The sequence below is a fragment of the Pseudonaja textilis genome, chromosome 5 (genome assembly GCF_049901715.1).
Source record: "Pseudonaja textilis isolate UNSWEBS1 chromosome 5, rPseTex1.2, whole genome shotgun sequence".
Lineage (NCBI taxonomy): Eukaryota > Metazoa > Chordata > Lepidosauria > Squamata > Elapidae > Pseudonaja > Pseudonaja textilis.
The window spans coordinates 24,453,725-24,476,384 of NC_141994.1; the positions used below are offsets into that span (position 1 = coordinate 24,453,725).

The following is a 22,660-nucleotide window of genomic DNA, read 5'->3' on the forward strand; positions in this document are numbered from 1 at the left end:
CGACAGTTGCCCCCATTTTGTGAATTTTCTTGGCTCGGTTGTTCAGTGAAACGCTGCGGCTGTTAAGTGAGCTGCATGGTTGTGGAGGTAATCTTTGTTGGCCAGAAGGTTGCAAAAGGGGAATCGCATGATCCCTGTCATGCCCCTGTTGGAATATGATTCTGAGGGGGAGGTCGAGCAGCTGACAGGGACTGGGAGTGTGGCTCCAGTGGCTGTGGAGGAAACTGGGGAAGGGCACTGTTGGGCTGGGCATTCAGAGGAAGACCCAGCCCCCCCTTCATCCTAGGGCATGCAGGGAGGAATGGATAAGGGAGCAACATGGGTTACGGGGGAGAAAAAGGCCCTGATTCCCTTCATTAGCTACAGCTGGGAAAAAAGGATTTAAAAAGAGCGTTTGCGCACAGCATCTTGCTGGAAGCAAAGCGTGAATTATCTTCGTCACCTCTTATCTGGGTTCTGGCATCCTCCCAAATGTGTGTGTTTTGTTATCTTTTGAAGTCTGCCCTGATTTATCCTGCCCTGTCTCGTTAATTGCTGCAGCGTGGTTTGTGTTGGCTTTTATTTATAATTGATACGTACTTTGGGTTCAGACTGAATTTCTTCCCTTTAAAGACTGTTTTTGGAGGAGTTTTTTCTCCAGCCAATGATAACTGGACATTGGAGGGCAAGTTGGAGGAATTAAAGGGACTTTACCTACTTTTGTGACTTTGTTGCTTTTGTGCCATGCCATGGGTCATCACAAGTCAGCACCCAAGAAAAAGGCAGCCATCATAAATAAATATGAAGCAATGGCCAAGCATCTGAATTTTGATCACATGACCAAGGGGATGCTGCAATGGTTGTAAAATGGTTGTAAATCACTTTTTTCAGTGCCGTTAGAGCAGGGGTGTCAAACTTAAGGCCTGTGGGCTAGATGTCAACTCATAACATATTCCTATTAAAAAAAAGGAAGCAGGGAGGAAGGAAATCTGGAAGAACAGTGCAGCAGTTTGAAAGCGGAAGTACATTCCAACTCTTCTCTTTAAAAGCCTGTAAATAAAATACCAGAGCTTTTGCCCCATGAATATATTTAATTGGAGAAAGTGAACAATGACACCCAGCCTGTGAAGGTGCTCAGTTGTAGAATCTGATTTATGACATATCCAGGGGAGAAGGGGGAAACAGGGTCACAGGATCTGTAAATTATGTATGCAAGAGTTGGCTTTATACAGGGCAGTGCCAGTATGTCACCTCTAATAAATCCTTTGAAGTTTTTTGAAGTTTGGCTCAAGGATCATGATTTAATTTAGAGCAATTGCTGGAATCCTGACACCGGATGTGGCCCTTGGGGTGCTTAAATCTGGCCCACGGGGCCGCCCTGGAAATAGCAAAGGACTGGCCTGTGGTATCTCTGGCAGCGTGCCCCCCCATGCCCATTTTTGGCTGGCAGGATTCTGAAGGAAGCTGTCCAGGGTGAAAATGGGGCACGGGGGGCCCGCATGCACCCCACCCCGCACCCTCTTTTGGCCAGCTGGGTGATGCAGAGGGCCGCCCAGGCCAAAAATAGGGTGTGGGGTGGCCTCACGTCCCTTCACACCCCGTTTTGGCCAGCAGGGTGCTCAGGAGGCATCCATCCCGTTTCTCCTGCCCACCCGGCCGGCCTGAGAACTACAATGCCGATCGGCCCTTGAAGAAATCCAGTTTGATACCCCTGGTTTGGAGTTCTGAACAGTCACTAAACCAGTGGTGGACCACGAGAAAATTTTGGTGGTCCGCAGAGAAGTGTCCACCCCAAAGCACCCCCCACAAGCAATTAATCCAGGCTGCGTGGGAACACAAGTCTGCACTGCCCACATGGCCTGCCCACCCGCTGGCCCCCACCCTTCAGCCGAGCGCAACCTTACCTTGAGTAGAGCCACATGAGCTAGAACTGGAGGGTAAGACCAACGGCGGGGGCAGGAAATCTCGGTCCCAGGAAATCTGCCCCCAAGGTGGCTTGCTGACGTTGGTGGGAAAGTTGGTCCGATATTCCAGAGCTGCAGGAGTCACAGGACCGGCCCTTTGGTCACCCCGGAGCAGCTGCTCTCCAGTCCATGGCAAGCCGATGCACTCAGGTGGAGGAGCAGCTACTCCGGGGTGACCAAAGGGCCAGTCCTGTGACTCCTGCAGCTCTGGAACATGGGACCAACATTCCCACCAATGTCAGCAAGCCACTGTCAGTCAAAATTCATATTAGTGGTCCGCGGGATGTAAAATTATGAATTTGGTGGTCCCTGAGGTCCAAAAGGTTGGCGATCCCTGCACTAAACAAACTGTTGTAAATCAAGGACAACTTCTCTCTGCATTCAACTCAGCCTATCGTGCTCACCGGATGGTTTTTCAAATTCACCTTTGCTTTTCTGTAACTCAGGCTATAGATTCTTGAAAACTCCACACACTATTTCTCTTACAATATTTTTTACCCTGTGCTGTGTTGTCCAAATTGATTACAACATTAATAATCCAAAATTTTTATTTATAAATTTATAAATATAAAGGGAACAGGAAAAATGTTAGCTGAGAATGATTGATGCATCCTCTGTATAATGAACACAGAGGGATAGACTTAAAATATTTTAGAACAGGGAAATTAGCATCGTGGTTTCGAATCAATTCACAAAGCTGTTACTTGTGCAGACAAAATGCTGCTATTCATGGAACAGCTGGCAAAGGACACCAGAGGAGAAATGGGAAGTCCTTTTTTCCTAACTAGCGTTTGGGATGAACAGCCTTCTCGACCCTTGAGTGGCTTTCACCCAAAAAGCTGACTGTGAACTAAGGAGAAAAATTTGCTGACAGTCAGAACAATGAATCAGTGGAACAATTTGCCTTCAGACATTGTGGGTGGTCCAACACTAGAAGATTTTAATGAAGAGATTGGACAGCCATTTGTCTGAAATTATATACGGTCTCCTGCTTGAGCAGGGGTTGGACTAGAAGACCTCCATGGTCCCTTCCAACTCTTGTTGTTCTAGGTTTTTTTTCCCCTACAGTTTCCTAAATAAGATCTTGAATAGAGTCTTATATGTAGTTGCAAGACAAAAGAAAAAGAGGAATGGAAAAGTAATTCAGTTTGCATTAAGTTAACAGTGCCTCTTGAAATACAAATAGACCTCAATTTACGAACACAATTTCTGTGGCTGAGAGAGACGTTTGTTAAGCGAGTTTTGGCCCCGTTTTCCAACCTGTCTGTGGCCACAGTTGTTAAGTGAATCACCACAGTGGATCAGTTAGTCACGTGGCTCTTAAATGAATCCGGTGAATTTGCTGGTCAATGACCCTGGGACATCGCCACAATCATAAATAGGACTCGGTCGCCCGAACGTCCTCCATTTTGATCGCCTGACCGAGGTGCGATGGTCGTTAAGTGTCAAAAACGGTCATAAGTCACTCGCTTTTGCTTCCGTGCTGACTTTGGTCACTAAATGGACTGTTGCAAGTGGAGGACTTACGGCTTCTTCACAAACAGCCGGCTCACACAAGCATGAAAAATCCTAACATTTTCATTGTTTGCAAACGTTTGAGTAAACATTTGACTTTTCCCTTTATTTGGCCAAGGGTTTGTCTTAATACATGTGAGTATGAGTAAGGCAAACAAACCCAGGATTCAGCGCTACGTATCGGATTATTCCGTATTAAAATGACCCATCTTTAGGAATGAAATTGACGCTACTGAGAAAAGCCTCGGGGCTACTACTGCCTCTGTCAACAGAACTGTTGGAGACAATTAAACATTTGAAATAATAATAATAATAATAATACGCCTTGATGTTTAAATAGAGATTTGGTTGTACCGTCTTTGTGACTTTAGGAAAAAAATGAATTGTTTTTAGAACAATTTGATCTTGGTGCTGCACGTAGATTAAGAGAGACTTTTGTTGGGTGGAAGGACAAATTAGAGAGATGCTCGTTGTCTTTGAGAAGGTTGTGTGTTCTCCAAAAACCAGCGCAAAATTCATTGTCAGCCCGTAAACTAAAAATTAAACGGGTAATAGGCTAAAGACGTGATGGCGAGCCTATGGCACGTGTGGCCAGAGGCGGCATACAGAGCCCTCTCTTTGGGCACACAAGCCATTGCCCCAGCTCAGCTCTGCCGCGCATGCATGAGGTGCGGAGCACATGTGGAGGTTGTACATACATGAGCAGGGGCGGGGCGCACACACGGGGGGCACACATGCGCAGGGTGGGGTGCACATGCAGGGATTGCATGCACAGGGGTCATGGGTCACACATGCATGCCTGGAGGCAGGGCGCATGTTAAGTGAATGGCTGCAGTTCAAAAGGTAGTAGTCTGGTTGTTAAGTGAATCTGGCTTCCCCCATTAACTTTGCTCGTCTGAAGGTCGCAAAAGGTGGATTGCATGACCCCGGAATGCTGCAAACGTCGTAAATATGAACCAGTTGCCAAGCATCCAAACATAAACTCTGTGAGTGTTGGGATGTTGCATTGGTTGTGTGAAAAACAGCCGTAAGTCACTTTTTTCAATGCCGTAACTTTGAACAGTCACTAAATGAACTGTTGTAAATCAAGGACTACCAGTACTTAACTGATATTAAGCTCTCCTAGGAGATAAGCAACATAGTGTAGGAGATGTCCAGGTTGAGATGGTGGGAGAGGTCAAACGTGTGATCAGTCACGAGTCCCTGCGCACCCACAAGAAATCTAACTTCAGCTCACCATGAATTCCTTTCTATTCTTATCTCCTGTTCATTTCCCTTGACTGTTAGTTGGCCAGATTCTTGTAGAGAACTCAAGCTTTCAATAAGCCTTTACATTCATTTGAACTGCCTGAATCTCCTGATTTTCCCGGCACCCGACACATAGCTGTAGCGAAATTCTATGTGCAGTTCTTCATTTTGTAAAACAGGTAGTCCTTGACTTACGGCCACAATAAATTACAACCAAAGTCGATGTTGCTAAGCAAGACATTTTTCAGCGAGTTTTGCCCCCCATTTCGGGACTTTTCCTGCCACATTTGTTAAGCGAATCACTGCAGTTGTTTAATTAGCCAAACGGTTGGATTGCCGTCTGTCAGAAATGGTTGTGGGGTCTCCCGCTTGGGGCGGGGTTGGGGTTAGACTAGATGACCTCTAAGGTCCCTTCCAACTCTGTTAAAATCTGAAATTGTTGACTTTTCTTGTTGGAAAGTCGCAGGAAGGGAGGGTTCACACGCCCCCCAGGACGCCGCAAACTCACTTAAGGTCTCCCTTAGCGACCAAAACCTTGTTCGTAAGGCGAGGACTACCCATAAAAGAACTAAGCGCTACTGCTATATTTACCGGTGTCAGTTTCGACTTGTTGTATTACACAGCCAGGCGGAATTCTTTGAGGGAAAAAAGTGGTAGAATACAGATACCTTTGGCTGCAACGGTTACGAGTTGTGTTTGTGTCCTTAAGGCTGGGCGCGATTTTAGCGGTAAGGAAAGGAATGTTTGGATCCAGCTGCCAAAGGGGAAGGCTTTCTGTGCCAGAGGTTTTTGTGCTGACTCCTGATTTCGCCACCTGAAACAGCTTCTCCCAACCCTGCAGATTTGACAGGAGCTCGAGTTACGATGCCAGACTTCCCAAACAGCATGAGCCGCAACCACGACTCGCCACAAACATGGGAATTGCAATTTCCACGTATCCAGAAGGAACTGGTTTGGGGAACGTCATCCCCAAAACATAACAATGCATAGTTTTTGCGGGATATTGCATGCAAATAATTTCAGAATACACCGTGGCAATGTTTTTTTAATCAGAAAGTTTTATGCAAAATAAATACACAACAGAAATAAAATACTCAATTTTACATATAATTACTGCGGCAAGGATAGCACTAGTACAATGTTGGAAGTGTGATCAGATGCCAACAGAAAATCTGATAATCCAGAAAGTCTACAATTGCACTTAAATGGATAAACTTACCCCAAAATTAAAAGGAAGACTCAGAATATTATACAGTTTGGGAAACCTGATATAATTGGATAAACGATAGAAACCAGCAGCTAAATAGATAAGGAAGGGAAAATACAAAGAGGTTATAATAGGAGTATTAACCAGATTCATGAAATAAGTATTAGAAGATCGTTTGATAAGAACGTACTGTCTAAGTAATTAGAAATGTATATGTTTTATGTTTTTGGGGTTATTTTTTGGGGTTTAGTTTTTAACAAAATGTTTTGTAGTCTGTATATATCTTTGAAAGTTTAATAAAAAATTTTTTAAAAAAAGTTTTACCGCTGGTCCTTGACTTACGACGGCAAAGGGAACCCAACATTTTCGCCGCTGAGCAGAGAGAGTTGTTAAGGGAGTTTTGCTCCATTTTCTTGTCACATTTGCTAAGCAAAGCGCTGCATTGGATGCGTTATTCAACAGGGTTGGACTACCCCATTTTATCACCTTTCTTGCCACTGTCATTAAGTGAATCACTTCCATCCTTAAGTTAGTAATATGGTCGTTAAGTGAACCTGGCTTTCCTGGAAATAAATTCTGATGGCAGAATTGGGGCAGGCAGTCCTTGAACTTAACCACTGCAATTGAGCCAACAATTTCTCTTGCTGAGTTAAGTCAATTTTGCCCCATTTTACCATCTCTTGCACCGTCATTGAGTGAATCACTGCCTTAGTTAACATGGTTGTTAAGTAAGTCTGGCTTCCCCATGGACTTTGCTTGTCAAAAGTTCGCAAACAAAGGTCACAGGATCTGCGACCGTCATAAATACGAGACAATTTGCAAAGTACCTGAATTTTGATCACACCATCACGGGGAAGCTGCAATGGTCGTAAGTGTGAAAAATCAGTCGTAAGTCCCTTTTTTCCAGTGCTGTTGCAACTTGGAACGGTCACTCAACGAACCGTTTTAAATTGAGGACGGCTTATAATTGGAATAGATGGTACCTGATTGCTGATTTTTTGTGTGTTTTTGCTATCATAAACTAACCTGGTCCTTTATACCCGGTATAAAATTCACTCCTTACTCTACATTTTGAAATTCCTTAATGCTAACATTGATTTAGCCTTGTACATTCACGGCGCACCGCTGAATAAATATTCCCACAAGTTGCACAGCGTTCTTATTTTTTTTCCCAAATAACATACTTAGCAGCTGTGTCATCTGCTGCTTATAAAAGTAAATTTTCTTTTTCCTCTCCTCCACTCTCCGAGCAGTCAACCTGTTGCTCGCTTCTTCCCAGCCTCCTGGTGCCTTTTAAAATTATTTTCAGCTTCTAACTCTTTGAGACCTCAATTGCTTGCGGCACGCGCGCACACACACACACAGAAAGAACGAAGGAGGTGTGCTTAGGAACAATTACATCGGTCAGGTGAGGCTGCAAAATGTGGGTTGGGGTGATAGATAATCTGGGTTTTGTTTAGTTTTTTGTACTTTTCTAAGAATAGAATTGGGTATGGAAATGCGCTCCCCAGGTCCTTAATTTATTTTTTTATTAGAGTAGGAATAGGGTAAGGGGAGAAGAGAAGATAATTCTTAATTGGGCAAGTGTGATTGGAAGCACAAGGAACTTGTCTTTGGTACAAATGCTCTCAGTGTACATAAACAAAAATTTTGGATGTGAGGGAGAGTTGGTTGCACGGGATGAAAATTCAGGTCGTCCCCAGTTGTGGGATGAACGGAGGCCGCCAAGAACAGCCTGAGCCGATTATTAAAGAAGACTCTACATTTTCGTAGTTCACACATCCCTGTAGTGATGTGTTACCTTGTGTCTGGGGAAGTGATGTTTTTGTGATGTTTTAGACAGGCCCTGGGGAACATAAGTGGGACTTCTTGCCAGAAGCTCTCCACTCAATCACCTTCCGAAGGCCGTTCTCTGCGGGCACGAAATGTAGATTGGAGACGGCGCAAATAACCAGAAAATCACACTGGTTTTTTTCCCTCTCCGAATCCCTATTTTCTAGCAGAGCAGAAATCATTAGGACTGCGCAGGTGTCTTAAGGAAGCTTATGGGGCATCCCAGGAAAATACGTGGGGAACATTTGTAGCTCTGGGTTGAAATGAGGGGTCCTTGGTGATTCGCTAAGCTTGCTTGTTTTCCTGCGGACGTTTCATGACCCAACTAGGTAATGTCATCAGTGCTAGGAGGGAGGAGGGTTTGAGAAGGAGGATTGAGGGGGTCCTTGGGGCTCTCTGAGCTTGGTTGTTTTCCTACGGACGTTTCATGACCCAACTAGGTAATGTCATCAGTGCTAAGAGGGAGGAGGGTTTGAGGAGGAGGATTGAGGGGGTCCTTGGGGCTCTCTGAGCTTGCTTGTTTTCCTGCGGATGTTTCATGACTCAACTAGGTAATGTCATCAGTGCTAGGAGGGAGGAGGGTTTGAGAAAGGATTGAGGAGTCCTTGGGGCTCTCTGAGCTTGGTTGGTTTCCTGCGGACGTTTTATGACCCAACTAGGTAACATTATCAATGCTAGGAGGGAGGAGGGTTTGAGGAGGAAGAGGAGAACAACAACTGTGGGGTCCTCAATGCTCTCTGAGCTTGTTGGTTTTCTTGTAGACATTTCATTACCATACTAGGTAACATCATCAGTGTGCTAGTAAGGAGTGCTGTTTGCTGTATATTTCAATAAATAACGGCTGTAAATGAATGATAATAAATAAATGGTAAACTGATAGCAAACAGCACTCCCTCCCAGTACTGATGATGTTACCTAGTTGGGTCATGAAATGTCTGCAAGAAAACCAATCAAGCTCAGAGAGCACCAAGGGACCCTTGGTGTAGCCCTTTACTTCCCATAGCACTTGTCCTATTGATCACCGTTTGTGTAATTTCTGCCTAAGAGTTGGAGCTGAGCTGTTGTGGGGAGAAAGGATATAAGGAGACCGGCATTCATCTCGATCTGGTTCCAAGCCAGGTTTCATTGACAGTGCAGATCTTGTGTTTGTTAGCAATGCAGCTGTTTATTGCAAAGGAAGATGGTTACTTGCTTTTTGGGGAAGCCCATCAGAGATCTGAAGTTCTCCATTCCTGAACAGGAAGTAGAAAGAGTTGACTGTGTTGACGTAATTGGAAAGAAGAAACCTCAAACGCCCCAGAAAGATTAAAGGGGGATTCTGAATTAAGAGTGGAACGGAATAAGAGAGCTGAAAGTGACCTTGGAGGTCTTCTAGTCCAACCCCTGGTCAAGCAACAGACCCCTAGACCATTCCAGACAAGTGGCTGTCTAGCCTCTTCTTAAAAACCTCCAGTGCAACTTCTGGTGGTAAGCCGTTCCACTGGTTGATTGTCCTCCCTATTAGGAAGTTTCTCCTTAATTCCAGGCTGCTTCTCTCCTTGATTAGTTTCCATCCTTGAAGAATATTGTGAAATAGAAACCCAATAAACATCATCTAGAAAAACAAGTAGAATTGTACCACACAATTGGCTTCATTCACCACGTTTGAACTTGGATTAAATAGTCGTAGTCACAACTACCCTGTTTCCCTGAAAATACAACCTACCCTGAAAGTAAGTCCTTGCTTGATTTTTAACACGTGCGCCCGATATAAGCCCTATCCACAAAATAAGCCCTAATCAAGATCCCACCCACTCCAGAGTGGATGGGTAAAAATTAAGCTAGGGTGGGGAGGTGGTGTATGTGGAGCTGCCCTACTACTTCCCTTTGGAGAGTTGTAGCCAGGCCTAGCGCACCCCGACACCTGCCTTGCCGGCCCATTTCTTCTGCAGCCAGCAAGGCTTTCCTGAAGGCCTTTGGAGCTGGTATCAAAGCTCTGGGTCGATCCAGAGGCCTTGCCGGCCACAGAAGAAGAAGTTCCTGAAGGCCTCTAACAGCAAAAAGGAGGCTAGTGGGGGCGACACGTGTAAGTGAGGTTAGTCAGTGGATGACATCCCCCCAAAATAAGACCTGGTGCCTTTTTTTGGTGGCAAGAAAAATAAAAAGACAGGGTCTTATTTTCAGGGAAACATGATATTAAAATAGTCGCTGACAACATTTGACAGATTAATTGGCCCTCCCGATTTAAGCGAAAACATCGTACTTGCCATAGTTGAAATTTTAAGGTTTAAAATTGCGTGTTGTCTTTATTTTCTCTGCAGCCTAAAATGACTTGGGTATAAATGCCAGAGAATGGCCTCCAAAGTAACAGATGCTATCGTCTGGTATCAGAAAAAGGTAAGAATTGTTTTTTTTTTCAGTATGAAATGATGGTTTTCAAACAGATTATAGCCTGGCCTAATTACATTTAGTCCTCAACTTACCACAGTTCATTGAGTGGCCATTCAAAGTTACCAAGGTGTCAACTCAAAAAGATTTCTTTTGTTTTTTAGAGTTGCCAGCAGAAAGGGAGGGGGGGAAGTAGTACATTCCTTAAATGCTTTCATAGATAATGGCTAGGAGACCGAAGCTTCTGGTGGGCAAGATTATTACTGGAGAGCATGATTCTTGGCTATGGATGTGTGATGATCCGGGGCGGTGCCACAAAAGCAACAAAGTCACAAAAGTAGGTCAAGTCCCTTTAATTCCTCCAACTTGGCCCCCAATGTCCAGTTATCATCAGCTGGAGAAAAAATCTCCCAAGAACAGTTTTTAAAGGGAAGAAATTCGGTCCGAACCCAAAGTACATATAAATTATAAATAAAAACCAACACAAACGACTCTGCAGCAATTAACAAGATAGGGCAGGATAAGGAATTGCAGCCTTCAAAAGATAATGAAACACACATAGTTGGGAGGACGTCAGAACCCAGATAAGACATGACAAACAAAGATAATTCATGCTTTGTTTCCAGTATTGCTTCTTTATCCTGTTTATCATGTTTCCCCAGCTGTAGCTAATGAAGGGAATCAGGGCCCTTTTCTCCCTGTAAACCCCGTAACCCACATTGCTCCTTTCTCCGTTCCTCCCTGCATGCCCTAGGATGAAGAGGAGGTGGGCCTGGGTCTTCCTCTGAATGCCCAGCCAGACTGTGCCCTTCCCCCGTTTCCTCCACAGCCACTGGAGCCACACTCCCACTCCCTGTCAGCTGTTCCCCCTCCCCCTTGGAATCAGATTCGAACAGGGGCATGACAGGCTGTATCCCATTGGAGAATATACATCCAGGGGGTAGGGGAAGACCAGGGTCAAGGGTGAGATGAATGATGTGTCTTAGAGTTGGCTGCACCCACGTAGCGGCAACTGGAGTTTCTTGTTTTTTCTTTTGAAGACGTTTCACTTCTCATTTTTTCACTTGGATAAACCTCCAAGTGGCCTCAACGACCGTCAAAAAGGATGCAAATGACCAGCTGTCTACAAGGAATAGAAATCCTTCCGTTCCCCAGAGCTGAAGAAGCTTCTTGGATGAGAAGTGAACCGTCTTCAACAGAAAAAGAAAAAGAAAGTCCAGTTGCCTCCTGAAAAAAGCGCCTTTGGGACTAATATTTGAGGGTTGTTTTTGAAAAAATGAAATAATTCAGGTTTATCTTGTTGTTCTCTAAAGCTTTTATAATGTCTGGAGGCCGTAGGTGCAGTCTGGCAATGCTTTCCTCTTTATGCAGAAAATAACTTACCACTGAAGTCACCCACATGTTTCTAGTTTTTCAAATGTTACTGCAGAAATATGCATGGGTGTAAGTCATAGTGGCCTTGGGCACATTTATGAATATATGAATGCAGCCATTGTGTTGCCTTTCTGGATTCAGTTTACTGATGGGTTTATTTGTGCGCTTGAAGTTTTGGAACACAAATTTCAGCAATGCCTTTTTTTAAAGGGCAAAACACTTTGCCTGTTTGTGTTAAGGCTTAAGGGTGAACTTGATGTTTAGCTCAGTCAATATTGCTTAGGTACAAATACAAATGATTTACTAGATTCCCTTGGTGGTCTCTGAGCTTGGTTTGTTTTCTTGCTAACGCTGATGGTGTTACCTAGTTGGGTAATGAAACGTCTGCAAGAAAAACAAGCAAGCTCAGAGAGCACCAAGGACTTTTTATTTCAACCCTGAGCTACAAATAGTCTCCTTTATTGGTTATTAGATTCCATTTAATGCAGCTTAGAAGGGAAATATTATTAAAAAAATCTCCTGAGATTTGGCTGGTCAATTCTAATCCAGCCTGGCATGACTACATCAAGTTGTAGTTGGAGGATTCTTTACTCCTAGAAGTTTAAAACAAACAAACAAACAAAAAGATTATAGGAAAAAGGAAGAGAAGAAAAACTTGCGGAAATTCTCCATTCAGGAGCTGGATTCTACCTCTTCTTAATTAGGGCCAACTAATGACTTTATGAGGCTCCCAATCCCTTAGCTAAAAGCCCTTATAGTGAATAAAACATTTTTATGTCACGAGTTTTTTAAAATGGCAACAAGTATGGCTGATTGATGTTGAAGGCATCATCCAGTGCCTTAAATTTCAATATAATTGCCTTCTTATTTACAACGGGTGATGAGACTTGAAAAACATCAATTAGCTTTGATCCCCATGACAAGACCAAACAACTGATTTTTGCATAAAAATAGTTGAGCTTCTAGTTAACATATCCGGCTCCAAATTTAGATGTATTTAAAATATATTATTTTAAAAGTCTGCATAATAGCTCGTTGCATGTTTACCCAATAAAACTAAGACCACACCTAGAGCACTGCATCCAGTTTTGGTCACCACACTATAAAAAGATGTTGAGACTCTAGAAAAAATACAGAGAAGAGCATCCAGGATGATTAGGGGACTGGAGGCTAAAACATACGAAGAACAGTTGCAGGAACTGGGCATAGCTAGTCTAGTGAAGAGAAGGACCAGGGGAGACATGATAGCAGTCTTCCAATTTCTGAGGGGCTGTCACAGAGAGGAGGAAGGGGGTCAAGCTATTTCCCAAAGCACCTGAAGGCCAGACAAGGAATAATGGATGGAAACTAAACAAGGAGAGATTTAACCTGGAAATAAGGAGAAACTTTCTGACAGTGAGAACAATCAACCCGTGGAACAGAAGTCACCGTCGGAAGTTGTGGGAGCGCCATCACTTGAGACTTTCAAGAAGAGACTGGACTGCTATTTGTCAGAAATGGTATAGGGTCTCCCGCTTGGGCAGCGGGTTGGACTAGATGACCTACAAGGTCCCTTCCAACTCTGATTATCTGTTATTAATAAGTCAAAGTTTTTCTCCGGGAAACCCCCCCCCCCCAATAATCTTAAAGCAGTAATCTGATGTTCACAGGGAAGAATGGAATAGAGATACAGGAAGTCCTCGAGTTATGACCACAACTGAGATTTCTGTTGCTAAGTGAGATGTTTGTTAAGTGCCACATTTTACGACCTCTCTTGTTCCGGTTGTTAAGGGAATCTGGCTTTCCCCATTCGTTCAACGGCAACGACTCACTTTAACAACTATGGCAGACAGATCATGAAAGGGGGCAAAACTCGCTTAACAAATGTCTCGCTTAACGACAGAAATTTGGGGCCCAGTTGTGGTCATAAGACGAGGACTCCCTGTATTATAGTTGTTCATTGGTCGATAAATCCACTGAACGTTTTATTCTTATTTTCTGAGGGCCAAAATGTCGATCAGGTTGATTACATCAATAGTTAGGTTAGGAGTAGAGACATCCACCTGGACATCAATTATACATTGATGCTGAAATATTTATTGTTTCTACTAGAAACACTGGAGTTGGTAAGTATTGGACTACACAGTGATACTCTCACAGCCTCTAGTTCAATGGACCACAAGGTGTTTGTCCCGAAGCTCGGGTTTAAATTTGGAAAGGATACGCATTCTTCTTTCCACCAGAAACTTACGAGAGCAATTAATCAACACGTTCCCTAATTCTGACTTAACACAAACCAACTCCCATTAAACACACGCAGACACACGCACACAAGTGCAAGGGCCGATATTATGGCACTGTGGTCCTTGGTTGTATAAACAGAGGCATAGAATCAAAATCACGTGAAATATTAGTAAAGGTAAAGGTTCCCCTTGCACCTCCGTGCTAGTCTTTTCCGGCTGTAGGGGGGCGGTGCTCATCTCCGTTACAAAGCCGTAGAGCCAGCGCTGTCTGAAGACGACTCTGTGGTCATGTGGCCGGCATGATTAAACACCTTCAAAGGTGCACGGAACACCCTTCCTACCACAGGTGGTCCCTATTTTTCTACTTGCATTTTTTAACATGCTTCCGAACTGCTAGGTTGGCGGAAGCTAGGACAAGTGATGGGAGCTCACTCCGTGATACGGGGCTAGGGATTCAAACCGCCGAAATGCTGACCTTTCTGATCGACAAGCTCAGCGTCTCATATTAGTACCGCTCGATAAAGCCTTAGTAAGGCCACACCTGGAATACAGCATCGAGTTTTGGTCACCAAGTTGCAAAAGAAAGATGTTGAGACTTTGGAAAAAGCGCTTAGAAAGAGCAACTAAGATGATTAAAGGCCTGGAGACTAAAACATAGGAAGAAAAGGTTGCAGGAATTGGTTATGTCTCGTTTAATGAAAAGAAGGACTAGGGTGACATAATAGCAATGTTCCAATATTTGAGGGGCTTCATCAAAGAAGAGGGGTATCAAATTATTCTCCAAAGCACCTGAGGGCAGGACAAGAAGCTGTGAGTAGAAGCAATTCAAGGAAGAAGCAACCTGAAATTAAGGAGAAACTTCCTAACGGGGAGGACAGTTAACCTGTGGAACTGCTTGCCATCAGAAGTTGTGGGTGCTCCATGCTGCTAGGTTTTGAAGAAGAGACTGGACAGCCACTAGTCTCGAACCATATAGGGTCTCCTGCTTGAGGGGGTTGGACTAGAAGACCTCCCAGGTCCCTTCCAGCTCTATTTCGATTGTTAACTACATCCTTTTAAAGGTTTGCCTCTGAGTAAGAGGGAGTAATTTTTCTGTTTTGGCCAAAAAACCCTTCACTCTTACCCCGGAGTAATATAAGAATTCCACATTTTGTATCAAGTTGAAGAATAAACAAGCTATTAAATTCATTCTTTCTTTTTTTTTTCAAGAACTGTTATTATCTCTGTCCGGACCACTTCCTGCCTATCTGCTTCTTTAAAACCCAACTTTCCTATGACAGCATCCCTCACAGTTCAAGGCTGGGCTGTGTCCTCCCCTTTCGGTTTCTGTTCATGGTTGTCGGGAGCGGGAAGGGGTGCGCCCCGGCATCCTCAGCCATGCTTCATGTACGCAAGTGCCCGTGGGGGAAACTTGCTAGTTCTCTCTCCCTCATGTATTCTGGGAGGGCTGCAGAAAAATCAAATGTATAGACCAGTGGTGGCTAACCTTTTTTGGCTCCTGTGCCGATAATTGCAGAAAGCAATGCATGCTGGCCCCCTTCATGCCCCCTGTGCATGTGTGCATGACCCCCCTCGTGCGCTGCGCGTATGCACATGTGTGCGCAATTTTCCCTTTGTGCACCGCACATCTGCACATGCATGCGTGATTCCCCCTTGTGCACCACACATCTGCATGCGCACGCGATTCCCCCTTGTGTCTGCGCATGCGCAGATGTGCGGTGCACACGGGGGAAGCACACATCTCCGCATGCGCACACAATTTCCCCTGGCACCCCATGCACCTCCACATGCACGCATGATTCCCCCCTGCACAGGTGCATGCGGTGCACAAGGGGAATGCACACATCTGTGCATGCGCACACAATTTCCCATCGGACCCCATGCACCTGCGCATGCTCACATAATTCCCCCTTGCACCCCTTCATCTGCGCATGTGCGTGCGATCCCGTCACATGCAGTGCATCCCTGTGCATGCACATGTGTCTCTAGTGCACCCCCCTCTGCCTCCTGTGCATGCATGCCGGATACCGCGCATGCACAGTGTGGCTCTTTTGGGCAACCTCTCGCGTGCCTGGGGAAATGGCTCTGTGTGCCACTTCCGGCTCGCGTAGTATTGGTTCGCCAACACGGGTATAGACGGTTTAATGAGTTCCAGAGCTAGAGTAATTAATGGAACAACGTGCCTCCAGAAATTGTGGTTGTTCTAACACTGGAGGTTTTTAAGAAGAGATCGCACAGACATTTGTCTGAAATGGCGTACGGTCTCCTGCCTAAGCAGGGGGTTGGACTAGAAGACCTCCAAGATCCTCTTCTCTTCTCCCCTCCTCTTCACTTGAAGAGCTTGGACTGCCGGTTCTCCAAACTACTCAAAATGTCCACTACCAGTTCTCCAGAACTGGTCAGAACCGGCTGAATACCACCTCTTCCCCGAGATCATGTGATTTCCTTTTGCAACCTTCTGATAGCAAAGTCGATGGGGAAACCAGGTTCACGTAACAAACCGTGATACTCACTTAACAACTATAGTGATAACAGTGTGTCATAAAGGCCATGAAATGAGGCCAAATTCACCTAACAAATGCTTTGCTTAGCATTGGAAATTTTGGGCTCAGTTATGGTCGTAAGTTGAGCACGACCTGTAATCAGAGAATATCTCAATTACAAATGTTATATTTTATAGATAGATGATAGATAGATAGATAGATAGATAGATAGATATAATTTGTAACTGAGAAATTATATATATATACATATACATATGTTCACATATACTGTGTATATGTATATGTATATGTACATACACACACACACACACACGGAGAATTCAAGTGTGAGTTTGGGCTTATTTCTTTACTTCCTGAGGTTGGCTAGCTTTATGTTAGTGTGTTTCCTTGTTTAATTTTTTCTACTGTCTCACTGATCTTTCCCAGGAAGTTTTGTTATCTTGTTCAGTAGATTTTGTTACCAAGAAACAAAACAAAACTACTGAACTGAAAAAAAAAATCTGCTGAAAAGATTTGTTGTTATGAGCGGTATGTTGGCCTAGTGTTGAAAATGCTCGCTTCCCATTCGGAAGGTTAAGAGTTCAATTCTAGGTAGCAGCAAACGTTTCTCTCGCAGGAAACAAAGAGAAAATATCTACTGTGAACTCTGTGTAGGTGTCAGGAAGGGCATCTGGCCAGTAAACGCTCAGCTCCATCTAGTCATCCCGACTCTAGGGGATGACAGGATCAAAAAAAGGAAAGGTTTTCCAGTAGTTTTTGTTATCTTTCTGTGTGAACCCTGTTACAGATTATTTAACTGCCTGTGTAGATTTCAGAGTTCATACTAGATCCATCCCCTTGTAGCTTACCAGATGCAGAATTTTCGTTCCATCTCTTACAACATCCGACATCTGTTCCCTATTGGAGTGAAAAGGCAAAAAAATAATAATGAAAAAAGGATTCAATAGAAAAGGAAGGCGAATGCTTTAATTAAAAAAATACAGTAGAAGTACTTTTTTTAAAAAAAGAAAGTATAATGTGTAGAATATGCCTTATAAATTGTACTACTTTTAGAACCTTTAGCCTGTTAAGGAAATTTTTTATGAAATTATGAAATTCAGTAGGACTAAACTGAAATATAATGTTCATTTGCAGCCCGTGTGGTAAACCACAAGTTTCTATTCTTCCTTCTTTCTCTAAAAGATAACGATCGTAGAATGGGAACTCGTGGTGTATTTGTTCAGCACGGCACATAAATAACTTGCTAATGCTTGAAATGCCTCTGAAATGGTGGTAATCCTTCAGTTTTTACTATCATGAAATTCAGCACAGAAGGAGATTCAAAACTGGCTTTCATACATTATCTAGCACTCCTGCAATTGTTTTATTTCGCCATCTGTAACATCAGGGTGTGTACCAATAGAATAAATTGTTATTTAGCACAGTCTTGAATTCATATCTAGAGAACAATGTGAGAGCAGGTCTGAGATAGGTAGGATCCTGGAAGTATACAGTTTACAGAAATGTGTAGATTCTTCTATTTTTTTATATATATATTTATTCCTGTTTGAACACAGAGCACAAAATAATGTTTTTTATTATTATAGACAGAGATAGATAGATATAGATAGACACAAAGACAGACACAGAGAGGTGATGGATGGATAGATATAGACATGATAGATAAATAGATTAGATAAATTAGATAAGATAGATGATAGAAAGAAAGATAAATAGACAAACAGACAGAGAGATGATGGATGGATAGACAGGCAGGGAGAGAGAGATGATGGATGGATGGATGGATGGATAGATAGATGATAGAGATGGATGGATGAACGGATGGATAGATAGGCAGGGAGAGAGAGATGATGGATGGATGGATGGATAAAGGGAGGTTGGGAGAGATGATAGACTGATCCTACTGCACAGTAAAACGTAGCAAATTGTTTTTATTCTGAGGGCTGTCGTAGTAGGAGCAATGCTTAGATATTTACTTCATTTATCCAGGATTAACTAAAAGTACTATATTCGGGTATACTGCCCTATCTCTACTTACTGTAAAGCATTTCGTTGAAGTCAGTTGATGGATTATGTTTCATCAGGTTGCTTTCCACTCCCAACAACCACACAGATAAATTTTCTCAAGAAACAGCACTGGGTCTTTTAACATTCCTAACCATGTCACTCCTTGGAATGCAGTCTCTTGAATTTAGCAATTTTCTAAGTCTAGTGTCAGGACTCTGTGACAATAATAGGACTGCTGTAATTGTGGCACGGTTCATTTTTTTGGGGGGGCGGGGTGCAATGTAGAAGATCTGTTGAGAAATGCTATTCTCGACTTCGGAGTCCAGCCTAAAATTTTCTCTCTCTAGCACCGTTAACTCTGAAGCCCAGTAACATCAACTGGGTGCTGCCACCTATTGAAGCAGTGCAGAAAATGCAGAAAAGACATTTTATAACTCGTTTATGATTTGCAACACATTTAGCTGGGAGTCATAAACTAAAAAAAAAACCCCACTGTTGTCATGCTGTTAAAACATAAATGTGATTTATTCTCAGCTGTTCTGTTTAAACAACTGTAATACGGGCAGTTCTTCAGTTTGTAATTGCTAAACTGGGTTGTTTTTTTTTTTTTAATTTTTAAAAGGCAGAATTAAATTAATCAAATATATTTAAGCTGGTTCATCTCTTTGATTTGCAACTTTTTTCCTCCATGTAATATGTATGTATATGCACAGGTGCGCTGTTTTAGATGTTGTGCCAAATTTGCATACTGCAATGATTCAATATTTTGCCATGCCATGTTTTAATTAAATCCTTTTTTTCTCCTTTATAGATTGGGGCTTATGATCAGCAAATATGGGAAAAATCTGTTGAACAGAGAGAAATCAAGGTACATTTCCAGACTGCAATCCTTTTTTTTTATAGCAATACATTCCTTAATAAATTTGTTTTATATTGGTTAAAGCAGAGTTTTAAGCAAAAACTTATAATCTTTACAATGATGTTTAGCATTGAGTGTTATTAGCACTATTTAACTGTTCTCTAATCTTATGTACAACCAATACTCCATTTGATATTGTCAGTTCAGTTTTAAATATTTGCATGATGATTTTCCTGTTCTGGTTAATGACCACAATAAGCTTTTTCAAATTCCAGTAACACATTTAGAACTCCCTTTTCAAATAATGTGTTTTATGGAAATATTTGCAGATGAATAAGTTTTGAGCAGCTTTCTCTATTAACTTATTGAGGAAGTCCTATAAAGTTCTGAACGTGACTTGCAGAAAATTATTTGGAAAAAAACTTCTTTTGTTTTGTTAAGAAAGCGGTAGGATTTAACACGCTAATTCTTACACATCTGCAATATTTTTAGTAGTTTTAAATCAATGTAAAGTTAGAACAATTAATCAGTGGAACAACTTGCCTCCAGAAGTTAAATGCACCAACAATGGAAGTTTTTAAGAAGAGATTGGACAACCATTTGTCTGGAATGGTGTAGGGTTTCCTGCCTAAGCGGGTTGGACTAGAAGACCTCCAAGGTCCCTTCCAACTCTGTTGTTCTATTCTAATTCATTTTTTTTCTCCTACTGAGACAAAACTTTAGCACAAGAATCAGGAAGGGGAGGGGAAGTTATAGGATTGGGAAATCTGTATGTTTTATGTCCACTTGGCTATAAAATGGGTATAAACAGTACCACACTTTGCTGCTGTGGGTATCTTCTATAGAAGCTCCTAAAATTAGAGTAGAAAATTTACATTTCTCTCACTTTAAGAAATCCAAACACTGGCAAAATCCTGCTGTGTTTAGTTAATGTTGCATTAAAACTGCATTTTATCCTGCACTCTCTTCTGACTTTTTGTCAGTTTTAGTTTATTGTCTTCTGGTTGTGTTTATAGTTCCAGTTGACTTTTCATCCTGTTATTCTTTTGAACAGTTTATTAAATTGGTAAGTACGTGATGGTGGCCGAAATGTGTATTAAGCAAGCAGCTTCTATAGATTAATGGTCTTTGCATCTAAGCCTCACTAACAAAATCCCCTTATTATCCGCTGAGCTATAAGCAAACGTTCGAATATTTAAGAATCAATCATCATCATCATCATCATCATTGCAATTTAATTTCCCTGAAAATGTCTTGTTAAACATCTGAATAAACGTAAAGCATAGGGTTACACTATTAAGTATATTTTCAGTATTTCTACAGTTTTCCAAAGATGCATGAATTCTATGCCACAAACTTAAATCTTCTGTGGAGACAATTTAAAATTTGGGGATCCAATCCTAGATTTTGACTTTAAATCATGGTTCTAACATAGTATATCTTTGGTACAATGGAACTTAGACGTACCCTTTAATGTCTTCACTAGAGCTCAAAATAGTCATTTTATTCTGGGGGAAAAAATCCCTAATCTTAAAAAAAATATTGCCAGGAACAAGTCGCAACAAATTAATAATTAGCCTTTTCTTCAGATTGAGCTAAGAAGGGATGTATGTTTCTTCTCCTTACTCGGTTAAAGAGAATTTTGCAAGAGTTTCTAATTTCTGGAAATGCTTATTTGGTTGGAATTTTCCATGTTTCAAGTCAATCTACATACAAAGAGCCTCAGAACTTACCCCTCCAGGGAAGAAAAAATGTCAGTTCTGAAACTCTCCTTCTAAAAGATCGGCAAATTTAGAACAACACTAAAGCATTTTATTGTTTACTTCGTTTCACTTCCTGTCATCCAAAAAACAGGTGTAAAGGAAGCTACGCAACCTAGAAAGTGGTTATGTTCTTCATTCTCACATCTTCTGTTGAAGTCCAGTGGCACAAAATTTGGATTTTTTTTTAAAGAGTTTAGTTTATTTTAGTTTAGTTTAGTTCAATTTAATTTAGTTTAGTTTATTGTCATTGCACCTCGTACAATGAAATTAAATACCGTATTCAGTGTACATTATGATTGAAAATAAACACAAATACACATCCTTCACATTTTTTACATTGAATTGAAAACCCCTGATAGTGCATTAATATTGCACTATACAGTAGAATTCAACAGAGTTCCTGCCCTGGGATAGAACCTGTTTTTCAGCCTGTTTGTCCTTTTTTTTATTGTCCTGTACCGTCTGCCAGATGGTAATAGTTAAAAAACAAAAGGGTGCCCAGTGATTAAACAGTGATGGTCTTTTGAGTCGAGAGAATAAAGAGAATATTTGTAGCTTGGTGCTGAAAAGAAGGGTCCTTGGTGCTCTCTGAGCTTGGCGGCTTTTATGTAGACATTTCATTACCAAACTAGATAACATCAGCAGTGCTGCAATGATGTTACATACCTGGTTCAGTAATGGAATACATGAAGCTCAGAGAGCACCAAGGATCCTATAGGCACTGTCCTCCTCCTCCCCCTCCCCCCTCCTCCTCCTCTCCCTTCTACCACTGGTGATGTTACCTAATTTGGTAATGAAACATTTTCAAGAAAAACCACCAAGCTCAGAGAACACCAAGGACCCCACAGAATAAACTTCCCAACTATCTTGCTTACCTGCTTGTTATCCTACCTATGTTCTGTGCATTGAGTTGGCCCAAACACATTAATTTGGGCTCTCCTACTTAGACCATTCCTCTTATTTTTCAGTAGCAAGATCTCCATTGTGACAAGCCATTTCCAGGGCTAGAATCTTTTGCTGTTTCCTTGACCTCTTATTGCTGGTCCAAAGACCCCTGTTAACCTTCACAAAATGTTCTCCTTGAGTCCAGAGTCTGGCCTGATATGGTGATACCATCACACCTGTCTTTGCTCTATATTTGTTCCTAGATCATCGTCCTGGTTGAACAAATTACTGATTATGTCATTATTTAAAAAAAACCAATTCTGCTTTTAAACTAAATTATTACAGCTTGAATAACTTAGCCTATATTAAATCTGCCCATTATTATAATCACTGTCAATGTTATTTGGAGGCATCTCAAGAGGTTTTGCCTCGTTTTTCTTCGGAATCAGAGGGTAAAGATCAGGGACATACGATTTTCTTCTTTTCGTTCTTTATTTTATCAACTTTTCTCAGCTATTTCAAATCAACCCAGCTGAGCCATTTCAAAAGTCTGTCCTTTCGTAGCTTTTTTGAAAATAAATAAAAAAAACCCTGTCTTTTCCCACCTTGGTTAGGCATAAAATATGTGGCTCTTCCCACCAGGATCTACGCTGGCTTCCTAATCCAGCTTTTTCTCTTTGAGAACGTCAATGTTTATGTCTTTTGTTGGTTTGTTGGTGTGAAATTAAGCCTCTGTAGACTTCTCAGCTTCAAAGATAGCCCAAGAGAAGTCTACTCCACTGCTTGGGAATGTGAGCGTGTGTTGTGTTCATTCGCTGTTGTTTTACCAGTTTGCGAGCTAATCATTTCACGCCTCAAAATTAGCAATAACGGTTGTGTTCCCAAATCAACAACGGTCCATAGTTGCCAAGCCCAGCTCTGTAAAAGGATCCC

The 22,660-nt window shown here is 42.1% G+C and overlaps 1 protein-coding gene across 2 annotated transcripts in view; it reads left to right on the plus strand.

Annotated features, from left to right (window-relative positions):
* Positions 1-22,660, plus strand: part of PHTF2 (putative homeodomain transcription factor 2) — a 65,913-nt gene that overhangs the window by 11,134 nt on the left and 32,119 nt on the right. Inside the window, exons 1-3 of one of the 2 annotated variants that reach the window (XM_087934309.1) lie at positions 9,192-9,213; positions 10,047-10,122; positions 19,032-19,088. In XM_087934309.1, the coding sequence (XP_087790435.1) occupies positions 10,078-10,122; positions 19,032-19,088 (102 nt within the window). In that variant the 5' untranslated portion in view covers positions 9,192-9,213; positions 10,047-10,077. Of the gene's footprint in view, positions 1-9,191; positions 9,214-10,046; positions 10,123-19,031; positions 19,089-22,660 lie in introns of those variants that run through there. The other variant, XM_026701146.2, reaches the window with a different exon arrangement.